This window comes from Pyxicephalus adspersus, chromosome 3 (assembly GCF_032062135.1).
Source record: "Pyxicephalus adspersus chromosome 3, UCB_Pads_2.0, whole genome shotgun sequence".
NCBI classification, from domain to species: Eukaryota; Metazoa; Chordata; class Amphibia; order Anura; family Pyxicephalidae; genus Pyxicephalus; species Pyxicephalus adspersus.
The window spans coordinates 124196590-124216778 of NC_092860.1; the positions used below are offsets into that span (position 1 = coordinate 124196590).

General features: G+C 37.1%; 1 protein-coding gene across 1 annotated transcript in view; it reads left to right on the forward strand.

The window, feature by feature from the left end:
* Positions 1 to 20189, forward strand: part of TEC (tec protein tyrosine kinase) — a 58724-nt gene that overhangs the window by 18846 nt on the left and 19689 nt on the right. Inside the window, exons 2-3 of the mRNA XM_072406863.1 lie at positions 11324 to 11405; positions 18553 to 18742. Coding sequence (XP_072262964.1) covers positions 11395 to 11405; positions 18553 to 18742 — 201 coding nt within the window. The 5' untranslated portion in view covers positions 11324 to 11394. The remainder of the gene's footprint in view (positions 1 to 11323; positions 11406 to 18552; positions 18743 to 20189) is intronic.

Below are 20189 nucleotides of genomic sequence, written 5' to 3' on the forward strand. Positions count from 1 at the left end.
CAGAGACTTATGACGCTTGATCTAAAATCAGGTATGTCATGAATACAGAAAAGCTCTATTTATTCATTTCAGTAGTATTTGGATGAGGTGATAAAGGAGACCCCAAGGAAGGCAAAATATAAGTAAAATAAATGTCAGCTTCAAGCTAAAGAGAAGAAGGCAGGACTAACAAGACTGTTTAGGATTTCCATGCAGAGAGGGCTACTTGGTATTTTTATGCAGTTATGTAGTTTGTGTGCTTGCGTGTTTTTAAACAGTCAGACTTGGGGATATGTGTATGTATAACAGAGATGTAGTGCATGCTTTTTTAGTTATTATGCACGGATGTACACTTTATACCGTATTGGATATTATATGAGACATGAAGTCTTCCTTCTTGTAATTGTGATATACTCCTCTTTTCAACTTAATTAATTAATTGTGGTCATTCTTCAACGTCCTGGTTTAGCTTAACTGCCTTCTGGATTACCTTTGTGCAAACCGTGCTAAGGTGATGATATAGAATATATGTCCAGTGAATAAGTTATACGGATACATTAGAAACACATTTCTTATACATGGCTGTGCAATGTGGCTGTGGTTGACAAATTACAATAATATAAAAACAGTCCACATATTTGTGTACTTAACCCCTTACCAGCAGTTTGGATATTTATTAGAAAATTGGATGTTATTTATCCTTTAAGTGGACCTTCCACTAAAGCCACATAGGCACTAGTTAATTTTTGTGATCAAAATATGACATCATTGTCATCATTGTGATCACCTAGATGGAAATCTAGTGTACAGTAGTTCCCCAACATTGTTTAAATGACCACTGGTATTTCCAATGGGATAGAATGCCATGGGGTGTTTTCTACTTGTCTTCCCCCTTCCTACTCCATTGAATGCATCAGCTATGTGTGTACATTCTACTTTCACTGGAAACGATTGGAAAGTACACTTATGCTGCCCAGGCCACTTCTCTCTGCCCAATCCACCTACTTAATGTAAAAGAAAAAAGTTGCAATTATACTTACCTTCCCTCTGCCATCTGCATTGTCTATGTATGAATGATATCACCTCCCTCCTGTCCCATGGAACACAGAGCAGGTGAAATCTCGCCCACTGACACTTGCAATAGACTTGAGTGTCTGCTGAGGAGATTTTGCATGCTCTGCATTCCAGAGAAGTCAACCTGGAGGGATCGTTAGGTAAGCTATATGTAGGTATGCACTTCACCTACATACAGCAGGTGAATTAGGAGGGTGAGGGGGCTGGCCAGCATAGGTGGAAGGTTCCCCTATCATTAAACAAAACTACATTTTAATTGATAGGGGTGAGATTTAGATGTGGGTGAGCTTTTGTTATAATGACCATAATGGCATACAATTACCTTTTTCATAGTGTCCTGCAGTAGTAGTGGTGTCAGGAAACTGCTGCTTCCCCGAAGTCTCCATCTTTGCTGCTAAGTTCATCATGATCCTTTTCGACCATTGGGTGAATGTTGATGATGTAATTCCTGTGTGGTTCCATTGATATTCCCAAAGTAATGGATACTAGGTAAGGTGGTATAACATTTGCACTCATACCATGCTGCATCTTCTATAATCGGAAATGACATTTATCGTCCCCAATTGATCGTTTAGTGATCTGCCATTTAGATCGCTAAACAACGTTGACGGACAACCCTAGGTGATTGTAATTGAAGCTTTACTTTCATGGTATTGACACTTCAAAGACGGGGGGGGGGGGACCAGGTGCACTTTTAAGATTTTAAAACATTTTGAATCCCCAGTCACTATTGTTTTAGCTAGAAGTAATATGCTTTCACACACTTTAGGCTGTCTGCCTAAAAACACCTAACAATTAAAACATTTTAACTTTTCACATTTTAGAATTTTGCATTATGAACATAGTGAACAAGAGGAAATGTTTATAATGTATGTTTATAATGTGAGCCTTCAACATTTGTTGTTGTCTTTTTGGTAGAGGTCTCTGTATTTTGTTCCTAGAAAACAAGACATTTTGGCTTCCTGCCTGTTTTTTACCATGTTCCGTTCCAAAAAAAAGTAAGCGTCATAAATGATTGTTTCTCCCCAGAATTACAAAAGGCAGTTAATTTTATGTTTTCTAGTGAACTGTGGACACGGATGACATCCACATCCTGTTACAGTCACACCCTACATCTGTACTTACTTTCCAGATCCTGTATGTATGCACACAAAATACAAAGTTACTGGTATGTAAAACTGGTCACATACCACAGACGTACCTGCAGAGAACTTCATCGTGTATAGGATGGGTTCAACACCTGAACAATATCTGAACACACCTTAAATTTCCATTGTCACGGTACACACATGTAGGTCATCTGTAATTGGGAAATCCATATTTTGGTGTTCAAGACTGGGAGATGACCCCATTGTTCTTCTATTGTCATATCAACCTTTCACAAGTACCAGCTTGCAATATGTACCAATGTTTTAACATTACTTTAGTTCAGAAATATCACAGAGAGGAGAGTGCCAGAAACCAATAGGAGTGCTCCCTGCTTTTACTATTACAACAGTTAGGGTAGTGTTGTTATAGTAAACAGCTCAGAGCGCTCCCAATGACCCCTGGTTTGTAGGGAGTGCTCCCCACTGATTAACACTGTGAGAACAGGGGGTCTGAGTTTGCAGTGCTCGATCAGACAAAGAATTGGCATTCACAATCAATGGGCTTGATTTATTAAAGCTTTCCAAGACTGGGTGATCCCGCCAACTTAGAACGCTTGTTTTTTCCTTAGAGAGCTTTATTAAATCAGGTCCAAATGCAATAAATTGAGATATATAGATAATATTGATTATCAATATTTTAGATAATATAGATTATCTATATTTTGGATAATATAGATTATCTATATTATAGATAATACGTTTTGATATAACAATAAAACAACATTTTTTTTAATTATATTTTCATTAGATTTACATTTGTACAGATTCTGACATCTAATCTGATGAAAACATTGCAAAGCATATGGATATCCTAATACAAACTTTTTATCTTCTTCAAACTTTTATTTTTAATTTGTTATGCAATAAATCTTGAAAACAGTTTAGCAAATTCTTTGGTTTTTTTACAGACTTTCAAATGAAACTGAAAAACAAAATGCTGAAGTGAGTAGGATAATTATGTAATAGGGTGACATTAGTTCATATAAAGATCTCATTAACCTAACTGCTTAAATACCTTCAAGTGACAGACAGATAATTAGGTTTGTGGTTCTGTGCTATCCACTTTTCAGATTTGCAAAGCTCCACCACTAACACCTCCTGTCTGACAAGGGGAGGGAGCAAAGTTTTGCCTGTGCCATTCATTAATGATTACAGGTCTTTTGCACACCCCAGTTGGACTTATATAAAGGTTGGAGCAGTAGCCATCTCTCTGACCTCCTAACAGCATTCTCCATGAAAGGCACCATTGAACTGGTTGCTGCCTTGTGTTGAATTTATTCCCCCAGATTCATTGATTGTAGAACTGAAATTATTCAACAACTTAGGAGGTAACGAGGTTATAAAGTATAAACTTAAACTTTTATTTGTTTATGTGATCACTTGCTGTTTTAGTAGTCAACCAAATAATACTTTAAAGGGGAACTAAACTGCAAATGCACAAGGAGGTAGAGCTAATTGACAAAAAAAACATGCAAAATCTCCTGTGTCCAAAAAAAAGTCTGTTTTTTTATTTGAGCCCTCGTTTGCCTGCGTTATTTGAGGGGGACAGTATACACTTGCAGGAGAGGCCATGCGATAGGGGAAGATGAACGCTTTTGGAGTCAGCGGCAAAGATGGTGGTTTCCTGGGTTGAAGCAGTGACAAGAAATTAGATCTGGCATCTCTGCAGAGTGCCTGCAAACAGATATATCTGTGCTATATTCGGCAGAAATTTGTGCATATTTGCTGATTATGGCAGAATCTCACCACTCTCCAAAGAGCACAGTTTTGCTTTAAAGCAGAACTAAAGTTCCACTTTCAAAATCTGCAATCATGCTGGGCTCTATTGCAGAAAGGGACCGGCCATGTCTTTTCTGCTTTCAAAAAGCGTAGGAGTTGAGGAAACCCAGAATGTCCCCTATGGTGAGCAAATGTTACATCATCCCAGCCCAGTCAATCTAAATGACTGAAGATCAAAACAAGGAAGAGGAGACAAAAGAAGTTGGCAGCAGCCAGGTGACGGGTAAGTATATTTGAAAAATCATTATCAGACAGGTATAGTTATTATATTGCAGAAGAGACATTGCCTGGTCCTTCTACAAAAAAGGACCTGTTTGATAGTAATTGTTTTAAAAAAGGGTTTAGGTTCACTTTAAGTAACTAAATAACTTTTATCCACAGAAATGTTTTAATGCTTAAACTGACTAAGATTGTCTCTGATGAGCACAACCCATGATTGTTGTCTTAGATGAGCTGTGCAAATCTTACATGAGTACAGTGGTTCCTCTCTACGTTGTTCATCAATTCGTCATAAACAAGCCGCTGGGAACAACTGGTATGCCTTCTTATAAAGGAGAGGGCAGTTTAGCACCACTTGCTTGTCCTCCCCTCTGCTGTCCACAGAACAGTGCTATGTGTACATTTGTCACCGGAAAGAAAGATTATTTCCAGCGCCAATCTATCTGAGCTTAAATTTTTGTGATTTTGGTATCCTTTGCTTCATAGAAATGCTCCATTGTGTAATAGGACTGTCATGTGCTTCAAGTCTGGGCAAAATTATTCGGTATATTTATGCAATACATTGATCACTTCCCTATTGCAAGTACAAAAACAAAAACACAGACTTTTCATTGAAACTAGAGGATAGGCTTTAAAATGACCCTGATGTAAAAAAAAAATTGTTAAAAAGGAATTATCTGCAATGAAGACTCTGAAGACTCTGAATACCCCACCATCTTCCCACACTATCAATCATTGCTCAATTGCTGACTCAACCCCCAAATTCTGCTAAGAAACACGTCAACCATTCTTATCTCTGGCAGCATTCAGTTGTTCCTCCTATTGACCACAGTGTCAATACTTTGTTCTATAATAACATGGAGGACAGCAGAAGGAGTAAGTGAGTTACAACCAGTTCAGCTAGTAAAAGCAGCTATTCTCAACCAGACGTTGCTCTGAGGTCTTTGAACCATTGACCCCTAATTTGATGATCTCTTCATAGTTCTGGGGCCAACACCATTAGCTGGGCCAGGTGCATGACTTTTGCTGTTTTTTTATTGTCCATAAATGCCACCACTGTAAGGGGGCTATCTTTCTACTGGCAACCAATTTAAGAGGCTTTTTACAACTGATCCCTAATAAATTAGTTTTAACAGGGGTTCTCCAAGACCTGAAAATATTTTACAGGCTCCTCCAAGATAGAAAGGTTGAGAAAGGTTGTATTAAAGTAAAGTTCCTGTCATGATAACAACATAAAGACTATGTTGTGGACCTTGCCTTCTAAAAATGGTAATTGAGGATTATCCCCCGATGCAAATGGTTGTTGCTTGTGTTTGGTGAGAATCTGACATTAGTTGTCTGACATCCTTCATAGACCTATCAGGACGAATTCATGAACGACCGTTGGGGAACAACCATTATTCAAGTCAAGGGAAAACTAGTGCTGTGTGTAAAGCACTCGTTTGTTCATCTGTCACTCTTTGTCACTGGAAACGATCACAAAAGATAATTTCCAGTGACAAAAATTGCAGGTGTGTACACTGCCTTACTTAAAGCAGACCTTCCAGGGTAAATGGAAGGTTTGCTTTTATTACCAGAACCCTGCTCTACCAACAGATGGTTTGAAAAAGTAATTTGTAAAAAAGAGTTCACACCTAAAAACAAATAAAGTAAGAACTTTCCTTGGCTGCAGCCTTGCATGTTACCTGGTGGCACTGGTGACATTACTGTGCCTTCCAGCAAGAAATGCATTGCAACCTATTGCAGGAGATCATGCTCACAGAATTTTGAGCTCCCTGGATGGCACAGTAATGTCACTCCTTGGCAATCTGGAGACAATAGAGCGGTTTACACAAGCTCCACTAGGTTCCTCCATTTAGGTTTCTCAACTTGGACAACTTTATTGGTGTGACAGGTTTGCTTTAAAAAGCCAAAAGAAAAGCCAAAAAGCCAAAATTTAACTAATAATAAACCAGTAAAGGCTCAGCTTACAAAGCTGAAAGATATCACAAGCATCCTTATTATTAAAAGGATAGTTAATTGCAATGCAAAATGAAATTTTCCCTCATATTTGCTATGCAGAAAAAATGGATTTACAAATATGGTTGCCCATTAGTGGGAAAAGGAAATGTTTCGGGGTTACAGTTTTTTAAGCTAAGCCTTGTGAACCTAGTACAATGAAATGCAACAGTATAACACACCTCCTAAAATCTACGTCAGTAAAAACATAGTTCTGACAACTAGCATTATTCACACAAGGAAATTATTTTTAGTGCTTATGCTATCTGTTATCAAAATAACATTGGTGAATATCAGCAGAGATTTTATGTTTCCATTACTACTACTATTTGTAGTCTTGGAGTGTTTTCTTTTTAGTCAGTTTACATGGCTGTGAAGCTAAATATTGTATAAATTTCTGTCCATCCATAATATTTACAAAGCTCTAGCACTCCATACAGAGTTGTCTGGCAGAGTAGGGCACCTATATTTTCTCTGCTCCACCTCAGCCTTGTAACTGAACTTAGAAAAGCTGATGATCGTATATTTCCCTCCCTGATTTATGTACATACTTGTGTTTGTAAGCCTAAACCTTGCATGCAATTGAAAATCGGCAATGTACACATCCACACATGCCACCCTTTTATAGGTAATTATCAGCATGCAAGAAAGTTTACAGTTCTTATTTTTAACTTCCATGAAAATTGCTGTTGCCTTGCATACTACACTGCTGTGAGAAATGGGATCAGTGCTATACTGGGAACTCTTTGCTCCTCATCCACTCCCAAGGCCTATCATCTGGACCATCCATTCTCAACCAGTGTTCCTTTAAAGGTTTCCATGGTTCCTTGAGCTATGACTGCTATCTTCCCATGTCTGCTTAGTGCCATATCTAACGCCACTTGGAAGGGTCATGATACCAATGATTGTTTTATTTTTGTGTCTTTAATGATGGAATTGACACAACCCTTGTATAGGGGACATTCTTCTTCACAGTGATCATCAAAGTAAGGGGCACGTTTCCAGCTAATTTACTTTAATTGGTTCCAGACACCTGCACATTATTTTTAAGTGTTCATTTTTGGTAAAAAGGTTGAGAAAGGCTGGTCTAGGCGATTTGCATCTGTTGCATGCAGACCATCCCAGCAGCTTCACGGGAATAGAACTACGGGAATCAGACTGTATGTGATCAACCTAACTATATAATAAAGAGGGTGCAACTGCAACTACTGAAGGGTGGGGTTGAGACTGAGACCAAAGGAAAGCAGCATATTGTAATAGTAAAAGGTTTAGTAAAGGTGGAGCAGCTGCACAAGAGGCAGCCCAAAAGTTGTCAAGTTCCCACACATGGAAGGCACTTGGGATACCTATCTTTTCTATCCTTGCTCCCAAGTTTTAGTTTGTGACTTCCACTAAAGTAATTCTAATGCTAAAAGGGTAAGTAACTTTATGCATCTGTAAAAAATTACAAGGGCTAGATCAGTTGTTAGGGGTTTATGAACTTGCAATATGTATGTATAAAGTTAAATGAAATCCTAAAATAGTAGCTATTATTCTACTATGTAAAAACGAATGACACTTGTGTCGCCTATTGCGGACTCCTTGCATTTCAGATCACTGGAATGGTAGGTAGTCTGGATGCTTGCTTTGCACAAATCAAAAACAGGTAAATTAGGGTCAGTATGAGATAGAGAGAGAATCGATGCAGTTATATGACTGTCATAATTTTAGGAAAATTATTTTTATTGTCACATAATCCAGTGTTCCCTTCATTTATTGCATTAAGCCGACAACACGGTGCTTATTTTGCTCTAAAATCCCTAGCGGTGTTGTCAGCCCTTCTTAGTTCTCATCTACTCCTCAACAAAATACACAACCTCCTCCTATCAGTATTATGAGGGCATGTGTTCTGTAATCCAACCAGGAATATTTCAAATTAAGAGCTCACTTAATTTGACCACAGGGTTTGACCACAGTTTTCTGTACATGCATGTTGCAATAAGCAAGACATTAAACAATAAATTGATGCACGTTGCAATTTAAAATCCTATCACCAGACCATTCACTTCAACTGAATTTTTCCCAAAGATTTTTTTTGCATGGCATTTACTTTTTAAAGCTTTATTTAAGAAGCAGAATCCAAAGACCCATCTTGGATGTGACTTCAGGAGCCCTGTTAGACTGAGACATTATATAGTATTCCTCCTTCCTTAGCAGCTGCTTTTAGATTTATGTAGAAAGGTGAAAGGAGGGCTGAATAAGACAGTAAAATGGAAACTCCTAGAAGGGAAGAGGGCTAGGATGTACAAGGAAAGAGGGGATCAACTTTTCTAGTATAGACAAATTTTGTAGCAAGTTTTAAAGTATAGTGCAGGTGAATAGAATGTGTTTATGGAAAGAAAAACACTGAAATAGGCATTTAGTAATTAAGTAAAAAGGCATGCAAAGTGGATAACTGTGTCTCTTCAGGGAAACTCATTTATTTTCAAATAGGGTGCCAGCGCACCAGGAAGAGTAAAAAAGTACACACAGCATTTTTCCGGACAAACACGCTGCACATTATTGTGGTGCATTGTAACACATGTACATTAGAGCTGCATTGCCTTAGTGCATTGGGGTGCTTTTCAAAATTAATGGCACTGCTTTCATGAATGTTAAAGGAACAAAGAACTATAATTCAGTTTACACATATACTTGTCTAAAATATCAGTAATAAAAGCAGACAGCAGTTTTTTTTACAGTGAGTTGTTGACCATGCATTGACGTTTTCCTGCAGTGAAGTCTTTGAAAGTTACTATTTTGCTTTCAGTAAACTCTTTCTCACGTACATATACATACAAAATTCTGCCTCAACCTGCTTTTCCAGTTACTGCAGTTGCTGAATACTAAGAATGTTCTGTGTGGGGTCCTTCCACACTTCCTTCATCTTGTTGTACGTGGAAGGATCAAGGACACTTCTCCAGCATTTGCGGATTACAAATTTTTATTGTACTTGGCATCCACATCCTATGGCAATGAATATCTTACAGAGGTTAGAAATGTTGTGAGAGGATTTGTTGTAGGGAAGGGCAGGAACTAGTAAAGAAACTTAAAATGCTCTATTTTCCTTGTAAGGATTCTGGTGTTAAATTCTGGCTTAGTATGGAATTATATTAGATGAACATGGTGGGTTTTGGTACTGGTAAGAGACATCTAAATTACATGCTGGAGATTTTTCTCCAATATGATTCTAGGTTCTCCAACTTCATTATTTTCTATGCAGTAGTAGAGAAGTAGCCAGCAGAGGGTAAACTTTGTTGTATATTGTCACATAATGTCTACACTGTTGCTGCTATACGTCATGGTGGTCTAAACTTTATGACAGGACATTTTTACAACTGTTTTGTACTGTTTGAAGTTTTCACCATTTGGTATTGTTTTTAATTCTATTTAAATATTTTTACATTTTGGTAAAGTTTAGTGCGTTACGTAATATTTTTATTATTATATTGTACAATATAGATTACCCTAGCCTACCCTATTCTTTCTAAGATAGTAAATAAAGAGTAATTTAATAAGTAATTGTTCAGGATTCCTTCCACTGCTGCCCACATACCTAAAGATCTACGCATTTGGTCTCAAAAAGTGCGGAAAGGAACAAATATGAACTGTGTTCTTTTTTTATAGCAGAACTCACATGACCAAATATCTAATTATATGTGTGCAGCACTGAGGAGACATTAGAGCAGTAATATCTCCAGGAAATGTACATATGTCAGCCTTTCTATTATTCTATACTTATATTTCCTGATAAAAGAGTATCAAAGTATACATTTTGATATTGTACCTCTGCATGGTGAAAGAAGTGAAAAATGTATGTACAAAGATTATTAATTTGTATTGTGACAGACTGTCACTAAAGGTGTCAGTAAAGTGCATTAAAGGCTCCAGGGAAATAAAAGTGAGGATGTCTGGATACATTTTTTAGAAAGAAACCTGGTTCTTTAGGGCCCTAGAGCTGGCCACGGAAATGAAAGGGTGGGTTCCTTGGCCCAACCCAGTCCTGACTGGGTAAATGTGCACCTGCTTTCAGGTGCAAGGGAGAGAGGAAATTGATCAGCAAGAGGCTGAGGGGAGAGGATCAGCCACTGTGTTGCAGGCTGGAGTGTGCTAAGAAGCTTAGAAAGCAGCCAGAGGGTTCCAGGCTGGGAAGGCAGCCAGAGGGTTCTAGGCTGAGAAGGCAGTCAAAGGGTTCCAGGCTGAGAAGGCAGCCAGAATTTATTCCAGGCTGTGAAGAGAGCCAGAATCTGTTCCAGGCAGGAGAAGTTTTTTATTCTAATTAGAAGGCAGCACGTGGTGTGAGGTTACACCAATGTCAGAATTGAGTTCATGGTGCCTTCAAATTGGCATGTCAATCAAAACGTATTTTTTCCCATTTGAATAGCTTAGGAAGGTTGAGAATTCCATCAAGTTTAAAAGTTTTCTTTGTCCCCTGAAAAGATTTCACTTCGCTTACACCTGTCTTAAAGAGAAACCAGAAAGTTTGTAGAAATATAATCAAAATTAGATACCATCTGTTACTTTTTGGGTGAACCTGTAATCAACTTTGTCAATTGCAAAATTTCACATTTTTTGTGAATTTTGTTGAAATAACATTACCTTGAGCATCATGAAAACTTGAGGGTTCTAACCCTTCCCCCCCAAAAAAAAACTTTCTTTGGTATTTCTGTTTTCAAGCCTAACTTAAGGCTAACTAACCTAATTCAAGCCTAACTAAGCCTAATTCAAGCCTAACTAACACTAAGCTTGAATCAATTAAATGCATTCCAGCTATGCAAAGCACAATTAGTATTCCTAGAAAGTAGTAGAAAATGTAAATTACATAAAATTATGGACTGGTGTTGTCATAGGTACAATAAATTATGGGCCCAGATGAAACAGGACACATGCTCATACCCTGTAGAGGGGATTACTTGAATCCATCCAACTCTACCTCTCTCAACGAATTCCCTAGGGTTCCCCCTACCAAAAATGTGCAAGCCATATGCCACTGGTCTGCAACATTTTTTTACCTTACCAAAAAAAAAAATTCTATGGATGTATGTAGGGTAAGGTGTAGTGTGCGTGTATATTTATATTTATCTAAAGTTATATTTCTGTCTCACCAGGACAGCCAACCTACATATGTCTATATGCAGTCGATATCATAGTAAAGCAACCCAAAGCAGAACTATATTGCATGAGGAACAGGTAATGCCCCTTTTGCAATTAAAACAAAATGACCTGCTGAATCACAATTTTTTATTTGTGCTCCCCTGACCTTGCTATCTACTCTATGCTTATCCTGGACTGGGGTCTTCAGCCGTTCTAATTGGCTGGGCCGGGTTGATGCAACTTTTCTTTTTTCTCTTCATTGCTTTTACCAGTTGCTGCATTTTTAAAATATAAAAAGATTCAGGAGACGGTTCCTCTTTCTAGGTCAGGTTTTTAGACCATTAAAGACCTAAAATATGTCAGAGGATGTACATTGTCTGGTATAAAGTTTTACGGATCTCATTGTGTACCTTTGTACCCATTATATTATTGTATGTACAGTATTATCTTTGGTCTTAATGCTTCCTCACTGACATGGCACATCCTATGCATTGGAGTTTATGTCTGTGTCTATAAAATTAAAGACATAAAAAAATGCACAACTATTCTTAAGGAAGGAGTTTTGTTGAACCATATGGTCTCTTATGGGATATAAAACACTAAAGGTCAGATCCACAATTAAACATATTACATTTTTTGCTATACTGCCATTTTTTAGTAGATCATTATATATCCAGATTGTACTGTTCAGACTGTAAAGAAAGTTCTGGGTATGTGGCAATTTTCTGAAGAAGTTTGAAGCAAGCAGCTCTTTTTCATACGTCTTGCTTATCTAAGACAGCATAAGAACAGGAAATCCTTTCATTGCTTTTATCAGTGTTTACAGTCTGAATTTAGGGTGCCAATTCATCCTTATATTATTTTAGAACAATTAGGACCAACGTCAGTTTACATAGAATGCTTTTAATGTTCTAGAGAGACATGCTTTTGTTAAAATTCTCAGTTCTTGTGCCTGGAAAATTCTGACATATTGTATAACAATACCAATTATTCATCTGAATAGAATGCTATTGAGCTAAGTTCCCTATAGAGTTTTGGGAATTACTACCAACACTTAGACCTGGTACACACTGCACATTTCTTACATTAGATTGTTTTCTGAGCAGATAAATCGCTAGTGTACCAGCCAATAGGAATGCACCAGCTAAGTACACCGCCAACATTCTTTATGTTCCCAAGTTGCCCCAGCTAGTCACACAGGAGAGAAAATTTCAAACACAAAAACAATTTTCAAAAACAAATTTCAAATAGTCAGTTTTCCGTCCAACTTGGAGGTTAGAATGTTGTTGGTGATATTGAAAATATATGTAATGAGGAAGCTACACAGCATAGGCTTTATAAAGCACATTTCCAGTAATCATCAGATGTGTATTTGCACTGTTGCTGCTAAGAGAAGGCAAATTAGGAAAATTGATTAATCATTCCGACCAATAGCAGGAGTTTTGTTTATTGGTTTTATTGGTTTGTTGGAGTATTTATGTTAAAGAAGAACTTTGGCCACCCAGTCAACAAATATATGCTGTGGTGCTTAGTAGAACTGTTGACTTTTTAGCCTTCGGGGATATGCCCCTAGCCTGGTCAGTGCTTAATACATTGCTCTACAAAACCTTACTGGACTCTGATTCCCAATTCTCCTTTTTTTATTAAGTCCAAGATCACAAAACCTGTGCCATATTAAAACAAAGTGCAATACTTGTTGTTTAATGCTTTTATAGCTGTGATTTAATAAATGTCTTTGGTTATATACTTCTTTATGATCTAAAACTGTCCGATTATTGTCAAATATACCTGGATAATCATCATGTAGACATCTTTGGCTCTATGTTCTTTCTCCTTGGAAGCTGCTTGATTTGCTATAGCTCTGGTAATTCTCTATTATATGAACCTTCAGGTGACTGTGCTTGGAATCCTAGTGTTTCTTTATAAGCTTTAGAGAGTGTATGTCGTGCACTGTTCATTGCCAGTTGTTATTTGTTGGACTTCAGTCATTTTATACCACATATTAGGAGGAAGCATGCTGAAAATGCTCAGAATCTCTTAGCTCTTTACATGTTAAAGATCGAAGCTGTATTGTCTATACTTGAAGTCAAAACATCAGCATTACTGCCATTATAAAGGCAATTGTAATATATAGAAATGTACCTCAATAGCTACCACTGCAATGCTGATAATTGGAAATATAAAATCTTTATCTTTAATCTTGACCAATGAAGAACCCATTTAGGGGTGTTTCTAAGATCATTTTTCCATTCTTTATTTTCCAGACTTGAATGTGTGTATAAATCATGTAGATAGATTGGTAGGGGGAATTTGAAGAATAAATTTAAAATGCCCTGTCCTTCCTTAGCGATGACCATGCCATACATTCTGTACACTGTTTCTGTAATCTGGTCATCTATTAAAAAAAGGAAGTGAGTAGCCGCTTTAAAAATATAAAGCTTAAACCTCCAATTGAACTCTCAAAGCTGTGTTTGTTGATCACGCGGAACAATGCTGCAGACAGAATATTTTTAACTATGTAATATACCGGTATATATATATATATATATATATCATCAGTATCATCAGTACCATGGGAAGAGTAGGAATCTTTGGCCTTGAGGGAAAACAGAACTAACTGGCCTTTCATGGAAGGAGCAGTTTTTGGTGGGATGAAAAAAAAACACCACCTAAAGTCACCCCAAGTTTTCCTTATACTGTACTTACATTTGCCTGAGAGGGGGCGACCCCAGATATCGCATTGCAGAGGAATAATCGAAAAAGACAGGAAGACGGTGTGGTAAGGAAAAAGCTCTGTACAAATGTCAGATAGACATTGGATGGTGGTTTCCAGAAAGGATATTTTGTGATCATTTCCAATAACAGATTGACAAATGAGCTCTGTACATAGAGTGCCGTTCTGTTCTATGGAGAAGGGAGGGAGGAGGACAACCGAGTGGCACCCCATTGTACCCTTTTTCATAGAAGTGGACAGCAGTCATTCCCAGTTGGTTGCTCATCAGTAGGGGGAACAACTGTACATATGTTGAATTTTCACTGTAGACAGGACCATTTATCCTGGGCAGTTATAGTAATCTCATAACTTGTTGGTTTATCTTGACACCATTTAATTCAGGTTAAGAAAAAGAGCATATACCCATAAACTTTGGCCAGTTGCAAAAAAAAAAAACAAAAATAAAACACTGTACTATTCACACTTACACTTATTTACACTGTCACTTTTACAGAAAAATGTTACAAAGGTGGTTTAGCTTTATACTAAGCAGGAAGTTCTATTTCCGAGTCACTGAATGTTTCACTGAAACTTACGTTTTTATGTTTGAAGACCAAAGTAGAAGTTGAGAGCCGAAAGAACAGCAGGACATTAGAGAAGATCTGTACAAATATGTTTAGACTGTTATCTTAGAGCTGTTTTTCTCAACTAGGGTTCCTTTGAACCCCAGGGTTCCTCCAGAGGTTGCCAAAGATTCCTTGAGCAATGAGGGATTTGTACCTCTCAGGTAAGTGACACCAATGATATTTTTGGCTATCTGTAAGGTTGACATTCCTCCCATTGGCCAGTAATGTAAGAACCTTTCTGCCACCTGACCACCATGCTAATATACTGTGAGCTGTGGATATACCGTGTTTCCCCGAAAATAAGACCTACCCCGAAAGTAAGCCCTAGCATGCTACTTATGCAAGGGTGAAATATAAGCCCTCCCCCGAAAGTAAGCCCTATTGGCTTCTTCGGAGGGTGTGGTCACATGGTACACGGAGGGATACCAAGAGGAAGGAGGGAGCAGAGAGAGAGAGAGCAGGAGATTTCAAAAGCACTGGAGCAAGGGGTGAAGAAATCGCAGGGTTAATAAACCTACAGTACTCTGGTGTGACACTAGCAGAGGTTGGTGGATTCTCTTTTCAAAAGGTCCTTGCTAGTATTTCATTCATTAGCAGCAATGCATATTTATTAATTGATTTTTTTTTTTGCTTTTACTCAGATTTAACATGTAACTCTATGAGTCACATGTTCATTGTCAGCACATTTTCTTGTTTCTTGTTATGTTGCACTTGTTTGCTTATGAAGCTGTGTTTTTTTTCATTTCATTACTCATTTATGTCAATTCTTATTCATGACTTCTTGTATATAACAGAAGAAATCTGTGATTTTGACAGGTCAGAGGTAACACAGAGGTATCTTTCTATAGTAATATTGGTTGCAGGTTTTGGTAAATACAGATTTTTGTACATGAATAAATATAGATTTTTTGTGAGAAAAATAAAACATCCCCTGAAAATAAGCCCTAATGAGATTTTCAGAGGTAAAATAAATATAAGACACTGTCTTATTTTCGGGGAAACACGGTAGTTATTATAGAAGGGGTTCCATGAAGCCCTGAACATTATTTCATGGGTTCGTCCACAATAAAAAGGTTGAGAAAAACTGTCTTAGAAGTTTGCACATTGTAAGATTCCTATCATAACCAATGCTTGCTTCCATGCCATCACATTACTGCACCATAATTAATGGTCACCAGGACCAACTCTGAGGGTGAATGCTCCCAATGGAGACACAGACAGCAAAACAAAACGAAAAAAAATGTTCTCTATCCAAACGGAAGAAACCAAATTAGGCTTTACATTTACATGACATTTACCACATTTTGCTATACATTTGCTTTGAATTTTAGTTTCTGAAAGTTGTTTAGTCATCACATAAAATCATATTCAAGGTTGAATGAAGCTAATATTTTATAGGGGTAAATGCACTGCTTGATTGTAACAATAAAGCATACAGGTCCCACTTCTCAAATCTAGATAACAAAAAGAAACCCATAGAGAAGTTTCAGGACAAAATTTGTTTAGTATTAAAAAATCATAATCATTTTTTGAGAGATAACAATATAAATACCATACATATTATAATACAAGGAATATATCTAAAATGTGGATATGATCCAAGGGAACTTTATTCATATGTAAAAACAAGATTATATGAATTTTACAATAATTCATTTTTATCCTATTCAGGTTCACCCATGATAATCTATCTTCTCCAGTTTTGGAGAGATTTATTAAATCAGGCCCCATGGGCAGAGTATACACTTTCATCAGTAAATCTGGGTGATCCAACAAACTTGGAATAGATCTCATCCAGGTCAGGACCTGTAGTCACAGTAAGTAAGTGGTAAGCAATTGTAGGATAAGAAACTAAAAGGCAAGAGGGGTTCTGGCTGTGTGAATGGGTGCACTTTGGGTTTTTGAATTCAAGTTCAGTTCCAAAGGTAATGCCTATAATTTACACTCATCAACATGGTTGTTTTAGGAATTTGTAAATATTAAGAATTTGACTTTGGGTTTAGTTTGGCTTTAAGCTGAGCACAGTATTCAAACAGGGCTTACGTTTTTTTGAATGATACATACCCAAGCGTAAGTGTATTTGTTTTAATGGTCAAATGCAATACAAAATGTTGTAATGTTTGAAGGAAAAGTAAATCTGGCAGGATGTCACACAGCTGTGTGTCTTGTGAAATAATTAGGTGACAAAGTGCTGCAAACCGTTACGAAAATGCAGACAGAGTCACATGCTTGGGTTATGCTGAGTGTGCGCTTGTGAAGGCAATGTCCTAAGTATAGTCAATCGACTATAACGAAAATGTTTCGTCCAACTGAAAAGCAAGGATATTTTGTGGTTCCAAAAATATATTTTTTTTTTGCCAAATGATGGAATACTGTATTTCCTCACTTCTGATCTTACTTTTATCACTTTATACCAATCTAAAACCTTTAAAAAAGGTTAGGAGCCCTCTAAAATATCCATACTCCATACTCCATACTCAGGTCAGAGGTGGTTTCTATGAGAGGTAATGAGTGCGTGTTTAGAAGAAAAATAAGGATAACATCAAAGAAATAAAGAGATACAAGTGTATCAAGGTCATGGGATGTAATCATCAACACATTCTGTACACGCATCACAAACTCTAAATGTTTGACATATGCAGCTCACGGCCTAGGTGAGAGGTGGTTTCTATGGGAGGCCTGATTTATCAAAGCTCTCCAAGACTGGAGAAGATAGACTACCATGGAGAACCTAGGTGGTCCAGAAAACCTTTCTTAAAAATCATGTTATTAATTGGAAAATATTTTTAACCCTGTACCGGATCTATTCCAGGTTTGCTGAATGGTTTTCCCATGATAGCCTATCTTCTCCTGTCTTGGAGAGATTTGATAAATCACTGTCAATGTATGACTGCCATGTAATCAAGCTCCATTAACAACAATAAATATTAGTATTTTTAATGAGTTTAAAAAATGGAATAATATTTACAAACAGTATCCTCCCAGCACGTGGAATGGCAGCCCATGGTCCTCACACATTCAGCTCTCCTGTGCCCCACCGAGCACTGTTCTAAGTAACATTGCTCCCAATTCAGGGGTGTTGATTAGGTAGTGTTTAGGGGACTATGTTGGGGACCTGGGCTGAATTTTGAGAATGAGACTCACCTACATGCAGCACTTAGCATTACAGAATCCCAAACTACTGCACATGAAGCCTGACTTATTACAGTAATAAATAAAGAGGGTCAGTTGAGGTCTAGAAAAATGTCACCTTGGGCCCTTGGCAATCCCTGAGCTTTGTTCACTAAAGTGAAGAGAACCTGTATGTGCTCCAAATGTCTAGTCGTGCAAAAGTAGTTTGCAAATTTTTAATTTAAAAATAAAGATTTGTTTAGGTTCACTTTACTTTGGTAAATTCCTCTTTTTATGTTTGTGTAGGTTTTCTCCAGCCAACCAACTTGTTGGTTAACTGGCCCCCTTCTTGTCTGGCCCTAGGGTCTTTCTGACTGTGGTAGGAGCATCAATATGTATGCAACGTCTGCTTTAGAATCTGGCCTATATAGATCAGTGCAAAGTGTGATGGGATAAGTCTGTTGTAGAGTACAAAATTTGTTTGTTATAGGATGACAATCTTTTCACAGATAATATTACAACAAAATAAACTACCTAATAATTCTTATGAAACGTCCTGTATGAAAAAAAATTAATGCACAAGACAAATGTTCAGATTTTCACCCCCTGTAATCGTAACACACTGCCTAGGAGATCTGCACTGTTAAGGGACATGGACAGAAAATACCTAATAAAGTAAATTGTGTGGGCAGCACTTGTGATTAAAGACCACATGCAAAATAACATAAACTATTAGACAAATTTTCATCTGCACACTTTGAACTAAATGTAACTCTGTTTCCTTTTTATTCAGTTTTCAGGGCTTCATATTCAATGGCAGGGAAACCAGTGAGCAGGAAGTTGAAATGAATTCAGAAATTGTACTTGAAGGATATCTCTATAAAAGGTCACAACAGAAAAAGTGGACATCGCCTGTAAACTACAAGGAAAGATTATTTGTGCTAACTAAATCCAGATTAACCTATTATGAAGGACGTGCTGAGGTAAGGTTAAAATATAGACTCTTTTACTTCCTTAAACTATAACTGTGTGGTATAATCTTTAATCCAGGAAAGAGCATACTTTTCTACTGAAAATTAGTGTAGCATATCCCATTATTGTAATTTCCTTCTTTCCAATGCTTTAACTTGTGGCAATTTACTATATGTGGGGGATGTTTTTGCTGGACTGTACTCAGGTCTGCTCATGACAAACTAAGCAGATCAACAATTCTCAGGGAAAAATAGTTGCCACTATCGTGGTTCGTTAACAAAAGAGTGTTGTGTTACTGCATGTGTTTCTGTATTGTGCATGGCAATGCATATTACACACATTTGTGTGCTGCAGGTACAACTTTTCTGTCCATTGTGTGCTATTGGGCAGCCAATCAGATGGATGAGTTACCCTAACAATGCACACTATATGCACTTCCTACAATAGGAAGGAAGCAAACATATAAAAACATATAAAAAATTAGCATTGAACACAAATGCCTTACAGGGAACACAAAGGGTTAGTACTTTTGGAGACCTTTACCTTAGAATTTTATATTTTTGTTAGCATTTTCATTCTTCAATTGAAGGATCAGTATATTCTATTTTTATATGCATGCACTGTACAATAAATAATATGAGGTGCAATATACTGTTTATTACAAGTCATATATGTTGTGTACAATATATTGCACAACTATTAATACAATCACAGTTAGGGATCATTTTCACCAACCAATGACTTTCTACTTTAGAGCCTGTTTTGATGTGCTTTTGTCAGCCTCATGCATTTCTTGTTTTTAATTTTTACAAAAGGTAATAAGAATGCATAACTTGTTTAGAATATGGTCAAAAGAGGGTAGCTTTGCATTTTGTATTCTTATTTTGAATCACTTGGTATGAAGGAATAGATGAGGCTCAGTTTTTCTAATTCATAGTCTGCCTTCTTTTGGCAGTTTTTCATCCACTTCTGTAGCAAATACATAATTGCACTGATATTTGTTGCTTTTGTTGAGCAGATGCCATACTTAACTTTAATTCTTAGTTCTGGTAAGATAGTTCTCTCTTCACTGTATGGTGTAAACTGCAGAAAAGCAGAACATATGGAAAATAATGCATGCATTGCTTCTAACAACAGCTGTCAAAGCACATGATACAAAGCAATAGTAGGAGAATATTGTTAGGAGGTGATTTACAGAGACAGTTTAGATTTACTGTAATCAAGATAAAATATGATTAGTTATTGTACCCTGCTTAGTAAGCATAACATTCTATTTTCATTACACTGCCCAAGGCTTCATTTTAAACTAAAGTACAATCAGTGAGAAAACATTGGTTAAAAATAAAGCTTGCACCTGTGTTTGCTACCAAAATCAATGTTTTATTCATATTGTTTCAGTTTCCACACTAATAATTGTGAGACCATGAAATGCATGAATGAAGTACAGCTTCCCACTTC